This window comes from Leucopleurus acutus (genome assembly GCF_964270905.1).
Source record: "Leucopleurus acutus genome assembly, chromosome: 17".
NCBI lineage: Eukaryota > Metazoa > Chordata > Mammalia > Artiodactyla > Delphinidae > Leucopleurus > Leucopleurus acutus.
Genome location: NC_139159.1, coordinates 59,373,038 through 59,391,238, shown reverse-complemented (window position 1 = coordinate 59,391,238; position 18,201 = coordinate 59,373,038). Strand labels below are relative to the sequence as shown.

The following is an 18,201-nucleotide window of genomic DNA, read 5'->3' as shown; positions in this document are numbered from 1 at the left end:
ATGTTGTCTTAAATGCATATATATATATATATATATTTTTTTTTTTTTCTTTTCTTGCCACACAGCTTGCGGGATCTTAGTTCTGCAACCAGGGATTGAACCCCAGACCCCACCAAGTCCTAACCACTGGACCACCAGGGAATTCCCTTAAATGAATAATATTTTTAACTTTAATATGTATGGTATCTTGAAGGTATTATGGAAATATGCCTCTTGTTCCTTGTTCTGTTTCTCTAGTAAATAATTTAAACCATTGTATTAAAATTCTTATATTCAATGCTTCCTACTGCTGTTTTTTTCTGAAAAATTATCCAGCAGGCATTATATATAAGAGCAACCAGGATCGATACTGAGCTGTTTAAAAGCACAGCAGAAAACAATAATTAGAAATAAGTGTACCTACAAAATAAATTTTATATATTTTAGAATTTACCTTAATGTTATTTTATACTGTTTAACTTAAAAATGAGGAGACTAGATAATACAATTATATAATTTATGAACAGTATCACAGTGATGATTTAGTGAAAAAATTTAAAATAGCTGCATGTACCCATGCAGTATGTATAATATTAAATTGTAAATACCCCTTAAAATATGTTTTACATATTTAGACTTTGCTACTTTAAATATTCTTCCACTTATATTATACTAATTTAAACATTTATAATGCAAATTTATAGGGCTCATGTAATCTATAATCTATGAGAAATTTAAGTAAGCATATTGTCCTTACACTTCTGCTACTTGCTGGGACGGGGCTAAATACGCATCCTGGGAGATACAAGGTAAAATAAGATAGTGACCCTGAACTAAAGAACTCACATTCTCTGGAGAGACATGAGACAAATAATCCAAGATACAATATGTTGTGGAGAGGGACTTCCCTGGTGGTCCAGTGGGTAAGACTCTGTGCTCCCAATGCAGGGGGCCCAGGTTCAATCTCTGGTCGGGGGGACTAGATCCCACATGCATGCTGCAACTGAGTTCACATGCTGCAACAAAGATCCCGTGACCAGGTGCAGCCAAAATAAAATAAATAAATAAATAAATAAATATTAAAAATATATATGTTGTGAAGAAAAACTTTAAAGCCAGACCAGGGGATCCATTTCAATACTGTCTCTATGATCTGAGGCAAGCTACTTAACTTTTTCTGAATCTCACATTACTCTTTAGAGTAAATGGCTATACTTTGCTCATCAGGCTATTCTAAATGTTAAGTGAGGTGACAATATATCTAAAGCTCCTATCACAGTGCCTAGAACATGGTGTTTGCAAAAGAATTAGCTCTTTTCCCTTTTCCTGGATGGCAAAGACTAAATGATATATGGAAAATTATAGAGAAATTGTAAGACTTTCATAACTAGATTGAAACATTTCACTTTAATACTCACTGTGAGATGATCTCTTCATTCCAAACAATGAATCACAAGAAAAATTTTCAAAGGGGCATAGTCAACCTGCTCTGTATCAGCCTGCTCTGTATTCACATTAATTAGAATTCTGTCCAGCTTATACTGGATATTTTTGCTTAGATAAGGCAAATGATTTCAAGAAATAAGCAGAAACAATTCTATTTTGAAATTTTGTAATTGTAGAGTGTAGTTCACATTTTAAAACAACTACATACATTACACATCAGAGAGAAAAAGGTATGGTCAGAGGAGAGCCTCTCTCTCTCTTTTTTTTTTTTTTTTAAATAAAGGCTTTTCTAGAAATGAGCATAACCATTTTAAAAATCAATTTTTCTCATCCCCAATACACAAGGGTCTGTCTCATACTGCTAGTTTGTGTGTTTTTCTCTTTTTTTGCTGTTCTCAAGCATTTGGACATAATGAGTGTCCTGATCCTGGAATACCAATCAATGCAAGGCGGTTTGGGGACAACTTTCAATTAGGAAGTTCGATTTCAGTTATTTGCGAAGAAGGATTTATTAAAACCCAGGGAACAGAAACAATTACGTGTATTCTTATGGATGGAAAAGTGATGTGGAGTGGACCAATTCCAAAATGTGGAGGTAAGCACAATGGTCAGTGCAAAATACAATTCCATCGTAACTATGCACTAGAAACCATAACAGGAAATTCATTGTTCTACCAGGACTCTTGTAATCTTAAAATATCATTTAGCATTATACTTTAGACATATAGTATGTAGTTAAATTACACTTTTAATATTTATTTTTTATTTTTATTATTTTAATTTTTAGAAATCTTTTAGAAGCTCCCTTTAAAAGGAGCTCTTATTAAAAGGTACACATTAATAAACAGTAGATATTGGTTGCATGTGTAGAGTACCTTTAATATATTTCATAGTTACAGCTGAGTATATTTTATAATTTCCAGTCATATTTTTCTTGGTCTTTTAACTATTCATGGTATAAATTGAATTTATTTTTTAAAAAGCATTAACTATTATTAATCATAATAAATAAATTTATGCTAAAGCACCCATTATTTAAAATGTATAATTTTGGTAGGCATAGTTCACTAAACATTTTTTTTTTCAATTTTGATTTGCCCAATGAAATGCAGTCAAGAAAGTTCAGGACAAAATATATGTGTGTTTTATGTATCTGTATATACATGCACAATGTTTGGAAGTACCTGTATATCTTTGAATATATATAGTTGCATAAAGTCACAAATCATATTGGTAAGAAGGAAGGATGATCATCTTAAAGCTAAAACATATCAAGTATATAGCGTTTCAATATAGAATCTATAAGAGCGTTGGGGGGGTTTATTTAGAATTGTCACGGTAGGAAGTAACATTCTGAATTCTATTTTTCTCCTACTCTAAGGTTACACATCCATTTTATTTAAAAATATATAAAAGGACTTTTACTAAGACAAATGAACTAGGGCCATTAAACACCCTTTAGTAGGTCACCATGTAGTGATTAGGTGACAATTTTAAGTGGTTTCTTCTTTTTCTTGCTTTCCCAATTATTCTTGTTAGCTGTGCCCAAACTGACATTAGAACCTTTGTTTTCTCAATTTCTAGCTGGTGAATTGAGAATATTTAATATATACTTTCCAAAACCTTTGTTTTCTCAATTTCTAGCTGGTAAATTGGGAATATTTAATATATAACAGACAATTGAATAATACAGCTATTACTTATAAATGTTGAGTTTCATTGAATTGAACATTTTCATAATATCTCATGATGAAGTAATCCAGACCATGCAATTAAGTTTTCCTCTTAGTCCCTTCAATTAACATCTCCCTCCTCTTCTAATCACCTTCTCATTTGTAACATCAGGGGGCTGAACTAGATGACTTCACTGTTCTTTTCCAAACCTCAAATATTATGGGCTTAGTAGGGGTTACCCTGACAATGGCTATGACTATGCTATTATGTTTAAAAAACATAATGGAGTTGCACAATACAGGACTAAAATAAAAAGAGAAAAATGAAAGTAGTGTTAAATTTTTTCCATCACAATTTGCCCTGGAGCTCATTCGTTCTTTTAACCATAGTTCCTGACCTAGACTTGGGGAATCAGTCAGGAAAGCCTACATTAGTATTTGAAGGAAAAGTAGGAGATAAAAGTTTGTTTCAGGCAGAAGACATAGTACTGGTTCAATGTGACTGGAGTGAAGGATAGAGGGACAGGGTTTGATGAATACAGAGACCTCTGAAGAATGAAATGCTTTGTAAAGAGTGCTAAGCAGATTAGAAATTATCCTATGGCAACAGGAAGCCACGTTAGTTTGGAAGTGACATGACCTGAGCCTCTCCCTCCCCTGCACTGGGAGTTGTTTACAGTTTCAGTGGACAGGCAGAGACTACCTCCAGATAATTGAATCTCATTGGATTCTCACTTGCCTAACTTGGGTGTTGGTTTAGGAGCTGCTTGGTGCCTAGCTGCATGGGGTGGTGAGAATAATGAGGTTGACATCAACGAATCATTTGATGAATTGCTGCTTTATTTGAGAGAGCAATTTCAGTGAGATTTTTCACCATGAAAAATGAATGGTGTTTAACTTTTAAAAATAAGTGAAACAAAATATTCAGAACTAAGTTGGCACAGGCCAGTAGGCCTTTCAGACATGCTAAAGAGAACTGTATAAAGGAGAAGAATATTTTTTTCTTCATATGTGAGTGGAATTACATGCAGTTGGCTGGCTCACCTGCCAATTTCTGGATCCAACACGAGGTAGGAACATCACCAAGGATAAGGCTGGAGCCAGGGAAGGCAGAATGGTAGTGGGCTGGAAGCGATCGTACAGTGGCACTTGCCAGATTACCTGCCACATCCCAGGCTGTGTTTTGATCCAGGTCCCACCCAATAAAGCAGACTGATTTCAGCTCCTGTATAACTAACTCTGGTGGGTTTCATTTCTAAGACTCTGATTAAGGTTTGTAAAGATTTCCTTTAGTTTTGCCTGAATTCTACTTAGGTACTAATGAGAAGAGCCTGAGACTAGCTGAGGAAAGCTTGTTTTTCTCTTCCTGTTTTCTTTTTTTTCCTTCTTTTTTTTTTTAATCACACCACTTCCTCCCCCATTCCCCAAGCTGCCACACAGCCACTCCAACTTACACAAAGAATTATGTCTGGAAGCTCTCTCTGCCTATAATCTTTGTTCTTTAGACCTTCCATATTTTGACAGAAAAGTTTTGCTTATTATTTATTATAGTTTTTCTTTTGGGGCGTTCTCACAGCTTCCAATATATGCTTAATATTTTAGCTAAAACTTTTTTATTATCATCGTATTAAACACTTTATATAGTGAAATATGTACATGTTTATGTATTCTCATTAATACAAATAACTTTCTACTTTTATTTTCTTCACACAAAAAACTCCAAAATCAAATGTATTGTTAAAAATTGCTAATATGCATGGATTGCTGTGTGTTAAAATTAGAAAACAGAAAGAATTTGTTTTAATCAGAATTTATAGAGCAAAGGAAGTCACTATAAAAAGTTTTGATAAGAAAACCCAGGGCTTCAACTTACTTAAAGATTGCCTTCTCCCCACAACTCCTCTCTGTCACAGTAGTGTAGAAGTTTAGGCATATTGGCAAATTAGTGGTCCACCCACATCAACCAGTCTTCAACCCTAAAACTGTGGAAAATCTTTGAGAAAAGTGAAAAGAAACTTTTTGTCAGCCATAGGCCTTGAATAAGAATTCTTCAAACCAAAAGGGAGAAATGAAATCACATGTTTCAGTTCTGTGATCGCATAGCTGAACTTAGATTTATTTTGGATAGCTTAAATACAATTGTTAACAGAATTGGGTTATACATTTTATTCATTGACCTGAAGTTCAACACTGATACATTAGCTAAGGATAGATTTAGGCTATCTTTGTGAAAATTTGAACCTTTTTCTTTAGAATGGGGTGATCGAATTTCCTCATGAGGAAGAAAGATTTGATGCTTTATAAAGTCTTGTGATCTTTCAGTTTTGCTAATTGAAAACAAAATACATTAATTTTTATAATTAGCATTGAAACCATTCACTTTGAATTCAATTTAGTAACTCAATTTAGTAACAATAAATGACTCTTTCACCCACACCTAGACAGTAGCCTGAATATAACTGGCTCTATCTAGGGCCAGTCTCTGCATGGTGACTTCAAAGACATCCTAAAACCATGAAGAACAGTGTGAATGGTTATCATAGGTCTCCTTTAATGGGCTGACACAGGGATTTTCATGATTTTCTACCTAGAAATCTTCCTAAAAATCTTCTTCCTCTTTCTCCACCAAAGCTTCCCACTCATAGCAACTGCATAAACACTCTCCTTCTCTTCTGCTGTAGTCCCCTCACATTCATTCTTCACACAGCCCAAGCGCCTTATTGGGCACCTTGTGAGTGTCCTCCGTAAATTCAGCCCTCGGGAAGTGCAATTTTCTTATAAGAATCTTTCCCCTTGGAATCCCTTCTTTCTTCACTCATTTTCCTTCTTTTTATGTGATCAGAATTCCTTTCAGGGACCTCTGAGGGCATTGCCAGGCTCACCCACATGTATCCTTCAAAGTTGCTTCTATCAGCCTTGGTTCTAGGAAATTTGGAATAGGGAGGGAAGGGACAACTTTAAGTACATTTGGATTTATTTCTCACTTCACCTGTGTGTGTGTGTGTGTGTGTGTGTGTGTGTGTGTGTGTGTCTTCTGAAACACAGGTAAGATGGTGCTTTTACTCATTTTTCTCAAAGGACTAGTGGGCTACTAGATTTTTTTTACTGCACCAAGCAATGCAAACTGGAGTCAGCCCTTACCCACAAATCCTGGAATCTTTTTCTCATACAGTAAAATCCCATAGGATTTCTAGTCACTGGACTATTCCTTGTGACTAATACTGCTACATAGAAGGCAACATTTAAGGTATAATATTTGACCCACTCAGAGAGGTTTCCTTAGTGGTTTTAGGAAACCTACTGGTCTCTGCCCACCTATTTTCTTCCTGTCCAAGGGCTAGCTCCAAAGGATTGAGACATACCTGCCTTATTGTCCATACCTCAAGTGATCTGAGCATCATTATTTGGCCTTCTGTCTTCATTGTCTCTTTTTACCATTTATTGTTTAAAGTCTATTTTGTCTGAGACCTTCTTTCTTGAGTACAACCATCATTAACTTATTTTTCTCAGCTTTGATTCACTTTATCAGATGCACGAGACCCTTTGTAGTGGGGAACGAGTCTATGGTTAGATGGTAAATTGGCTTTAAGTCTGCTCTGTCATGAACTTTTTACAAGTGCTTCTGGTCCTATCTTTTGTTTGTACCTTTTCCTAGCTATCTTGTTTTTAAATATAGCTGTGAGTTTACTGCATATCCAGAACATATTGTTCCAGCACGTGCCCTCAGCTCAAATTCATCTGGATACTTATGTCCTCTAGTTTGGTGAAGCCAACTGCCATAAAATGGAGGTTTTGATGGATCTGAGTCCACTAATAGATCCAAATGCCCAATGTCATAACCTCAGATGCTTATAAGAGCTAGACGGTAACAGAAATAAATTACATGAGCTGAATAAAACAGGCTATCTCACAAGCAGTGAGCACTGTTATCTAGAGTTTTCTGTTTTAAAAAGCAGGACAATTGGACATACATTATTTTCTGTCTCTGTTGCAGTCATATAAGGAAACTGTTCCTGGATATGAGGATTTATTATTCATTGGTGAATGTCATTATAAAAAAAATGCTACCTAATTATACTCATGTAGACTGAAGGATGAGAAGGATTTATTTGCAGACCAAAAATGAGAGTGGGAAAAAAAAAATGAGAGTTGGGTTAAAATGTATTCATTATTTCTTTATAAAATCTGAAATACATGCCATCTACATTTTAAAATCAAATGTTCCTTAATAAAGTTATAAAATTATTTAACTGTTCATGAAAAATGTTGGACGAATCTAAAAGTTGTATATTTTATTAAATTTCATTTTAATAAATATACTACTCAGGATCATTTTAGTCTCTCTTCCTGGTTTCTCTTCATTTCTATGATCTCTGTTTGTATGTGTTCCAGAGCTAGGTTTTGAATATTTTCTCTTATTTCCACTCAGTCTATTCATACTTTTCATCCAGTTTCCAGCTTTAAATAACACCTGTGTGTTGATGGCTCTCAAATTTACATTCTTCTACTTCTCTGTCCTGAAGTCCAGACTCATCTATTCAACTTCTGCCTCAATATCTCCACTTAGATGTTTAATAGGCATCTCAAACTTAGCCTGTCCAAAACTGATCAGATCCCCCCGGTCACTCCAAACCTGATACTGTCACAGACTTTCTCTATCATTAATAGCACTCCATTCTTCCAGTAATTCAGGCGAAAACTCTTGGGAGTAATTCCTGACTCCTTTCTTTCTATCACAACCATACACAATCCATCAGAAAAATATGTTAGCTCTACCTTGAATACCTATATTCAAAACCCATCTACTTCTCACTTCCTTAACTGCTGACATCCTTGTCCCAGCAACCATCATCTCTGGCCTAGATTACTGCAACAGTCTTGTAACTGGTCTCATTGCTTCTGCCCTTTCTCCTATTCAGTTCTGTAGAAACGGTTTGTTATTCAGTTTACCCATGCCCACCACTTAGTTTCTTCATAGTTATTTCTCTTATGGGACTCAGAAGGCCCTGATACGTATATACTATCTGCTTCTCTCCTCCTTTTTACCTGGCTCCTTGTCTCCCATGCCCTCTTCACTGTAGCTAGCAATGCCCTCTTTGATCTAAAGCAATCCCCTCAATAAAAATGGAAATAGAATGTTGGCCTTCTGGATTACATGGTCGTGTTCTTGAATATAATTAGGATGTAATACATTCATTGAACTGCTTTATAGATAAAGAGGGTTATATTTAATAAAATACATTGGAAGACTTGGGTGAATGCTATTGGCTCAAAGTGGTTGATTTAATTAAGATGCTGAGTTAAGACTAACTGAAAGAAAGTTTTTCCTTCCTTGTGAAGATTTATAATAATTTCTAATATTGTTATCATTGTAGCTTCCCTGAGAAGAAAAACAGTGAAAGCAAAATGCATGACTAACAAGGTATACAGGCAAAATTTCCTGTTACTTTGGGAATGACAACTTATACCATACCAGCTAAGGAGAAAAATGTTGCAGTATCCCTGTCCATAAAAAATTGAGGTCCAGATACCTCCTTTGTGGCTTATTAAGTGGGTTCTAACTGACTCATTTCTCTCAATCATAACCTCAGATATCCCACTCCCAGTTTATATAAGCAGCGAAAGAAAACTGAGGGAAATTGAGATCTATATCTATCTATCTACCTACCTACGTACCTACCTACCTAAACTGTTGGAGTCAAAAGTTGTTCATCTTTTCCTTTATCTCCCCATAGGAAGGAGGATGCTAGTCTCCTCTTCAAGCCAAGTTAAGGGGAAGGACTCTAAAGAATCCCTCATAAGGGAATGTAGTTTCCTGTGAAAAAGAGGAACTAGAATCGCCAGGTGGATATCTGATTATACAGTGTACTTGCTGATCTGCCTTCTATGCTGAATGAACAAGAGAAAGAAAATTTATCAAAACTGACAGATTAAAGAGAGGGAAAGCTGGCTAGTTGAAATCATTTAGCAAGTCAATGATGTGAGCTTCCTCTGCATCAAATGAATACCAAAGAAGGTACCCTGGCTTAGCCACTAGGTAAAAGAAACTCAACAACCAGACACCATAGGATGTACTGTCAGGGGTGAAAGCAGGGAGGTAACTGGAAAAGGTTGATCTCTCTTCTATCAGGAAATTTCCTGATAGAAGTGAGAAGCCACCCTTCTAATTCTTGGCCTTTACAAAGAACTCATTTATTATCCTTATGGAAAGAGCAAAACATTTTCCATATCTGACAAATAGAAAATCTCAGGGACCAGTTAGAGTTAGTGAGGAAACAGCAACAGTCAGGAGAAGACTGTGACAGCACACTTTTCCTCATTTTAGCCCTAACACCCCACAGGAAAAAGGACCTAAAGGGAAGAGGAAGGGGACATGCTGAGAAAGGATACAGCATCTTCTCTGCTCCAACTGCTGAAGCGAATGGAGGAATGAATCAGCAAGTGCTGGTCCTCCATCAGCAACCTCCTCCCCATCCTCCAAGGTGCTCAAAGATGCACCTTGGGTGGGTAGGTTTAGGAAATAAGACAGAATTTTAAATTGGATTGGACCAAGTTTTTTAATACTGTAAGTGATGAGAATTTTCAAGGATGTGCCCAACACTTCTTTAAGGAGAGGGAGATTTGTCAGTGCATGTTTGAAGGCAGTAATTAAGAAAGAAGGGAGAGAGGGAGGGAGGGAGGAAGGAAGGAAGGAAAGAAAGAGAAAGAAAGAAAAGAAAAGAAAGAAAGAAAGAAAGAAAGAGAAAAAGAGAGAAAGAAAGAAACCAATTTCTGTTTTCATTCCACCGATTTCAGAATATTCCATAAAATGCCTACTCAAGCAAGAACTTCCTTGCCCTCAGTAGAGAACTCCCTGCATAACTATGGCTTAAGTTCCTTTTTACTGTAATGGGATATCTTAGAGAATTCCTTGAGTGAATAGGATGGGACTAGGGTCCCTGGAGAACTGTTTGACAGCAAGGCTGGACTTGCATGCCAATGAACTTCCCCTTTGAGGATAAGGACTTTTCTCTTGAATCTCAGCCTCAAAGGGAAGGAAATCCTTCTCATTCACAGACGTTGCACTCTCTGGAGGGAGTTCGTTTGAGGGAGCAATTAGAGTAACAGTCTGATGCATAGATCAGAATATATTGTGGTTCTCATAGAGAGAATGTGTGTTCACACACATATACCTATTCATGTCTAATAATAGACTCCTCTTTTAGTTACATATTAAGGTAGTATTAAATTCCTAGAGGACTACCATAGGGAAAACTAATAGCACTCTGCAGGGTTTTGCTCCTAATTTCTGTGGAGCTGGGTAGGGGAAGGGTAGAAGGGGTTATCAAAATGGAAAGAGGTTCAGAGCTGTGATTGCTTGTCTGCATTTCTGACACTTTAATCCCTATGTTTCTGACTTTCTCTTTTTATCCAAGAGAGAGAGGCAACTTGTTTCCCATAATTTTCTTTGAAACATCATCCAGTGTGTTGAGGTTAGACAGAGCAGGTGATTACTTACCACACCTATAACCAACCATAAAGCAAGTTTAAAAATTAAAAAAAGAAAAAAAGGAAAGAAATGTAACCTTCATTGTTTATAATCCCCAAGATCAAAACCTAGCTCTTCTTCTGGTCCTCAATTCCCTTCTGAGCACCTAAGTGCCACTTCTCAGATGAAAGAGCACCAAAATTCTGAAGCATTTTTATTCAAAAGAATTTTAGCTGAATACAGTCTGAAACACTTCTGACTCTTCATACATATCTTAAAGCATACTGGGTATTTTGAATTTGTCCATTCTGAAGCAGGAGGGAAGGGGGCAGGGCACAACCTTTGAAAGAATGACATAGCCCGAGGACATGACATAAACTGATTAGGACCAAATGGGTACAAGATGGCGGACAACTCAACTTCCACTAGACATTGAGCCTCAGTATACACTCACTGTAACACATCAGCAAGCTAAATGACACACCCACAGGCACCATGACAGTTCCAAGGCCAACCATAAGGATCAAAAAGTGGGTGGTGGCCCAATTCCTGGAAATCTCCTCTCCTTCCTGAAATAGCTGGAATACTCCTCCCACTCATTAGCTTATGAAATTACCCACCCCTATAAAAACTGAAAACCCCATACCTTGGTGCCTTTCTCACCTTCTGAGATGACCCACACTCTGTCTGTGGAGTGTGTTTCTCTCTAAATAAATCCACTTCTTACCTATCACTTTGTCTCACACTGAATTCTTTCTATGATGAGACATCAAGAACCTGAGCTTCATTAAGTCCTGAAACCAGGTGTGTGATCTCAGTTGGAAGACTGTGGGTTTTGGCCGGGTTCAAGTCCCAGCTACATGAGTGCAAGTCCCAATCAGGGTTTTGGCCAGCTTTGAGTCTTGGATGTGTGGGTTCAAGCCCCAATCAGGCTTTTGGCTGGGTTTGAGTCCCAGCATGTGGGTTCAAGTCCCAATTTGAGGTGCATGGTCTCAATTCTACTCAAAGTAACACAGAAATGAGTCATCACTCCAATGAAAATTATTTATAACAGACTTTCTTCAGGCCTTAGAAAAATGAAACAGGATAAATGAACTATTTCTACTTTACCATTTATGCTTTGTTTTCATTATTTAAAATGGGGAGAAGTTAGAGGCAACAATCTGTATTTCACTAACAGATGGAAATTACCTCTTTATCCCAGGAACCTGAGTGATTATCGAGGAGCATCTCGGAGCTACAGACTAGCCATATCCTCTTAGATTTTGTCAGCTTGGTCTGTGGTCCAAGAGCTATAAAATGACCTGAGGGATTGGAGTGGAGTGAGGGTTTTGTTAACAATGCCCTCTGGGTCCTACCTTATAATTACTAGATGTGTGTTCTGGGAATCTGCATTTTAACAAGTTTTTAATCTAAACTCACCTCTAGGTATCCGCAAATGTTTGAAAGTAACCACTGCATGAAACCAAAAGTTCCTCTCCTCATTTTCCACTAACTATAAGCTTCAGAAACAAAAAACTACTTGACTTTCCCTCATACATTAGTATTGTTGTCAAACCTAAGTTTGTGTGCCCGATGCACAGCAAGGCCAAACAAACCGAAAAGTCAGAGTTTGGAGCAGAGAAAGGTTTATTGTAAGGCCAAGCAAGGAGAATGGGCAGCTCATGCTCAAAAGACCCCCAACTACCTGATGGTTTTCAGGGAAGAGTTTTTAAAGGCAAAATTTGGAGTGAGAGCTGCAGGGTGTGTGACTTTCTTCTGATTGGTTGGTGGTGAGGTAACAGGATGGTATTCCAGGAATCTTGTGCTCAGCCTGGTTACCATCCTGCACCTGGGAGGAGGCCTCAGTTCCAGTAGAAGAACTCAAAGATGGATTGTTATGTATACCACTTGGAGAGGAACCAGGACCATGCTTTACTGCTGCACTATTGTTTCTTGACTGCTTTTCCCTTGTGTCTCCATCTCCTCACTTACCAGACTAATAACTCTTTGAATCTGCCCTTTGGAACTCAGGGAAAGTCTAGGAGGCTGAAGCTATTTTCCTACAAACAAGGAATTGGGTATATGGAGAAGCTTTTGTACCGGGGAGGGCGCCACAGCATACTGCTTGGTTTCAGTATTTCTCACTTTATTCTTTCTCTGCTCTTTCTGTCCCTCTACCCCTATCTTCTATTCTTCTTTTTTTTTTTAATCAAACTCACCTCTGACAAAATCTCCTTCAAGAACTCTTTCTTAATGCCCTTGGGATGTCACCTGTCTCTTCCCTACATTTCCAGCCTATCTGGCTCAAGCATATATTTATTCTTCATGTTAGCTGTGCCTGTCTTCCTTGTAGAAACTGCGGGTCTCCTGAGGACAGATATAATGTCATATAGGTTTTTTAAAAAATGTCATCACCTGGCATAGTATCTTATATACATCAAAAGCTAAATAATTTTTTGAATTAATAAATATATGAATAATAAATAAATTAATGTCAGGGAAGCACTTAAAATTGTGTGGTTAGAATCTCAAATTTACATTAAAAACTTTGGGTTGAATATTCTATCCCCCTAACTATCCATTTGTCTTCATTAAACCTATTTTAAGGAAAATAGATATGCTTAAATAAATATCTCTCTTGGAAAATTAATCCAATACATCTATCATGGAAGTTGTTTCTAACTTGGAATTTGAAGATTTGAATTTGAATCTCACCTCTGCTACTACCCAGATCTGTGTTTCTCATCAAGTCATATGTTTGATAATTTTTTTCCTTACCTGCAAAACTGGCATAAAAAAGAAACAAGCATTTTTATGCTACAAGCTTATTAAAGTAATTAAGTTAAGTAATGTACATAAAAGCATACTCTAAACTGGAAAGCATTATGACTGTCTTAGTTGGCATAGCAGAAATGCCCAGCTGTTTACCTTTAAGCTCTTACCCCATTCATTATACAGAGTTGTAAGTAGGAAATAGCTCTCCAGCTGAGGGACTTCATTTCACAGCCTCCTTTGAAGTTAGGTATGGCCAAGTGAGTAAGTGGAAGTAATGTAAATAACGTCCAAGCTGTGGTCCATAAAAAGCATACACAGAGTAGTCCTCTATTCTCTGTTTCCTTTCCTGCCAGCTAAAATGGAAATGACTTCCATGGCAACCTAGAAAATCGCCTGCTGAAAATGGCTGAGGCTTTGTCATCCTGGGTCTTAAGAGACTAGAAGGAGCATGGCTGTTTTGCTGATAGGCACGCTTCATTGTACTGTTACATGAGTGTATCAAAGAAAAATTTCACCAGAGTTAAACAGGCAAGGAAGACTTTTTTCAAGACTATTGCAATAAGGAGGAGTGATTGAATTCAAATGCACTGAGGGAAGGTTTGTAAGGGCTGAGATGAGCTAGTGGTAAAGTAATGGAGGAAGTTGGGTGACGGGTTGAGAGTCTTAAAGAAGCCTGTTTAAAGTTTAGTCAAGATGAAGGCCATTTTGGTCAAGTGAAAAATAAACTACGGTGTTAAGCTACTAAACTTTAGGTATTTATTTATCTTACCAGCTACAATCATCTGAATTCACACACAGTTAGGAGAGAGGAAGACCCAAACAGAAATAGTCCATCCCAGCCTTGCCCCATTGTTGTGTTATAATGCATAATGGTCAGTACCTACTTAAATTGTATTAAATTAAAATATTTTTTCTAAGGTTACATCTTAAACCTCTTTTATTTTCTTCTCTAAGTATTCACCTTAATCTTTTATTTATATTGAAGTCTTAACATCAGCCTATGTTGAAAATGACACGTAGTATAACTAAAAGCTCCAGATTCTATTTTCTGTTGTTTCTTGTGATATTTCACAGACCTTTTAGCCTCAATATTGAATCTTATTATCTTTCCATATAAAATTCCTTCCTGTTTTGTGTTTCCTATTTTGGTGAATGGAATTGTCTTCCATAATGTTGTACATGCCAGGGGCCCCGTGACCAATTTAGACTCCTTCATCTTGCTCTCTCATTGCATGTAATCAATAAATGCTTTTGAGTCTGTCTCCTAAATATCTCCATATTTAGCCCTTTCCTGTTACCACCATATATCAGAATCTGATTATACCTTCCTAGATAATTGTGACAGTCTCCTAATTGATTGCATCAACTCCAGGTACTCTGCTTCTAGTTCATTGTAACTGTAACTTTCATTTACATGAAAATTGTATTATTTGTCTATATATGTTTATGTAGCCTTTGTCTACAGTTTTTTTTTAACATCTTTATTGGAGTATAATTGCTTTACAATGGTGTGTTAGTTTCTGCTGTATCACAAAGTGAATCAGCTATACGTATACATATATCCCCATATCCCCTCCCTCTTGCGTCTCCCTTCCACCCTCCCTATCCCACCCCTTGCCTACAATTTTTCATTTTTCTATGATTCACTTTCCTTAATATAGCATATCAGGTCCTTTTTTTTTTTTTTTTTTTTTTGGCCCACACTGCATGGCATGTGGGATCCTAATTCCCTGACCAGGGATTGAACCCATGCCCCCCGCAGCGGAAGCATGGTTTCTTAACAACTAGACCACCAGGGAAGTCCCATTAGGTCCTTTTCTACTCTTCTTCCTTCATCTCTCCTCACTTCTTTGTTCCCTAAAAAAGGTAACTGGCATTACTCAAAAACATGCTAATTCAGCATTCTGCTCTTAAGCACATGCTGTTTCTTCCGTTTACAATATCCTCTCTCTCTTTTTCTCCTGGTGAAAAGACTCATCCTTGAAGACTCAAATTAAATAGAATCTCTTCTGTGAAGCCTTAATTCCTGTCCTCTTCCAGACCCCTTGTCCCATGGACATATCTTTCTTATATAATTTATGACATTATTACCTTTTATGATTATGTTTCTGTGTTTTGCACATGGGCAGTGTGGTAAAAGAATACCTTAATTGCATTTGTAAAGAAGTTTCTAGAGTCAAATTACCTCTGTTCAAATCCTTGCTAGCTGATGTGCAAATTATTTAAATTTTCTACATATCAATGTTCTTACCTACATATGTGGTTGGATTATTTTGAGTATTACATAAAATAATACAAAGGACTTCTTACATAGTGCCTGGCACCTAGGAAACATTTGATAAATGTTAGAAGTAGTACAAATACCACGTGGGCGCACACTTGACACACAATTGTTTGCTGAATGACTGAAATATGAATGAGTAAATGATGAATGAGTGAATAGGACTTGAAAATAAATCCCTGTATCTTGATCTCCTTTCTGTTTTCCATATGTTCCAAGTTTCCTTTGTTCAGTCAAAGATACTGTCTTTTACAGAAGTCTTTCTTAGACTACAGAATGTTTATACTTGGAGGTACACAAGCTTTTAGGTGTTATATATATAAGCATTTCTTAAATTTCAATAGGTACATATTTTTAGGCATTATAGAAAAATATAACTAATACATAAAAGCAATGATTTTACAGATATTTTTGCTTAGAGCAAGTTTAAAGAAATCATTTAAGTTAAAATAAAAGTAAGTCTATTTAAAGAAAATCATTAATTATATAAGCAGTACATGGATGTGGCAAAATTGTAAGGTTTGGGCAATTAACTTTATTGCCTTTCTGTTTGTATTGTTATTCATGTTATAGTTAAGGTTCTCTTTACAAATTCAAATCTTTGTTATTTTTATTACCATTAGTTATTTTAGCTTTCCAAAGCTTTCTCTTTTTCCTTTTTCTCTTGAACGTTTTCTTTACACTTGGTGTCCCCTTATTTTGTCCTGCACTTTGTCCCCTCCATGTTCTGCTGCTGTTGCTCCACCATGGCTTTTCTATGAACATCCTCCTGCCATGTGGCTGCTAGTCACTGTGATCATGAGGCTTTTCTCGACTGATCTGCACTTAACATCTGTTTCTTCGCTTAGGTTTCACACTCTCTTGGGGAGGCTGTCTCCATACTTTTGAGATAATAATTTTGTAAAGTTCCAACCCTATGTGTGAGAGAAAGAAGCCAGTTCAGAATGTAGTATGTTAATTAGGAGAAGACTCACTTTGTAGCAGGGTCACTATTTGGGAAAGTCCTTTCAGGAAACAAACAGTCACCATATCTTTATGCTACTCCTTTCCTTTAAAGCTCCTTCCTAACTCTGCCTCTCTAACATGTTGGACTGAGGGACCAGCTGAAATGCTTCTGGGTACTCTACTTTTTAATCTTTAATGGCCCATTACTCAATTGCTAATTTTATGACTGATTACCTCTTTCAATCATGATTAGACTGAAGTGCACAGGTACTTTCCTAGAACAATTTGAGTTGATAACATATTGGGATTTTTCTATATTTCCAGGACCTTCACTCACCAAAATACTTTACTCTGTCTTTTAAAATATGGTAGTTTAAATGACTGTTATGCACATAATATTATTTTTGAAATACATAATAACCCTACAGGAAACCTAATTATGAGTCATCATAGCAAGGAAGAGTAAATAATCCTCATCAAAATGGTCTCCTTTGAAAGCTTTTTAAGAAACAAAATCAAATTCTACTAAGGAAGAAAATTTAGTTTTATATGAAAGCTCTTTCTCATACAAATAAATTTTGGCAATTTCACAGAAAATATTTTTCTCAAATGGACATTTTGTAGTAATGCTTGATTCCTAGGCCAATTTATTAAATATTTCTTATTTTATTTGGGCTATATCAAATTACTTAAAGAATGAAAAAGTGTAAAAACAGTGTCTAGAACAATAGGTTTTAGAAATTCTGTAAGGTAAAACTGAAATAAACAATTAAACAACAATGACAAAAATATAAACACATGAGATAGAGTTTAAATGGAAAGAATTAAAGAAAATAAAAATATAGCATAGTAAGTCATTGGGAAGGGTCTCTATCTAATGTGTTGAAAAGCCGATATAGTATACATTTGACTATTTTTCTTTCCAAATAATTTTCAATAATTCAAATACTCTTTGCTTCATTCCCCACCCCCACCCCCCACTTTGTATACCTCCTGAAGGTATAGAACAGGCTAATGCAGCTGGGCTGCAGAGTGAAGGGGAGAAGTTTGGAGTGTAGGCTAGAGTGTAAGGCAATAGCTAGGGTCATTCAAGGCCTTGTTGGTCAACACAGAAAAATGCCATTTAAAAGTGTTTGAGGTTTAAACAATTACTCTGGCCATAGTGTGGAGGATAGTTAGCATGGATGAGGAGAGACCAATTAAGAGGGTCAGTTAGGAGGGTTTATACCAGAGATGAAATTATGGTAATTTAATCTGGTAGCTATAGAGATAGAGAAACAAGACTGGGCTTGAGGATGGATTGGATATGGGAATAAATAGTAAGGATAATGGAAATATGAAAGATGACTACTTCTAACATTCTGGGCTATGCAAATCCATGGATGGTGGTTTCATTTACCAATATTGGAAATAATGGGAGAGGACTGGTTTTGAGGTCCTATTTTGTAAAAACTGACTTGAAAGTACTTTTGAGGCTTTCAGGTCTTGTGAACTTTAACAAGTTGTTCTTTCAACTTGGTTTATTTCTCTTCAAAATGAGGTGCTTACACTAAATTACCTTATCAGTACCTACTGGGATTAAAATGCTATGATTATGGTTTCAATTGTGTATGAGTTTAGGGGAAAGCAGAAGATTAAATTCTTGAAATGAT

At 36.5% G+C, this 18,201-nt stretch overlaps 1 protein-coding gene across 3 annotated transcripts in view; it reads left to right on the top strand.

Moving 5' to 3' along the window:
• CSMD3 (CUB and Sushi multiple domains 3) overlaps positions 1-18,201 on the top strand; it is a gene marked incomplete at both ends in the record, with an annotated part of 1,083,475 nt that overhangs the window by 649,525 nt on the left and 415,749 nt on the right. For all 3 annotated transcript variants that reach the window (XM_082858355.1, XM_082858354.1, XM_082858353.1), the window contains one exon: positions 1,826-2,020. In XM_082858355.1, coding sequence (XP_082714481.1) covers positions 1,826-2,020 — 195 coding nt within the window. The remainder of the gene's footprint in view (positions 1-1,825; positions 2,021-18,201) is intronic.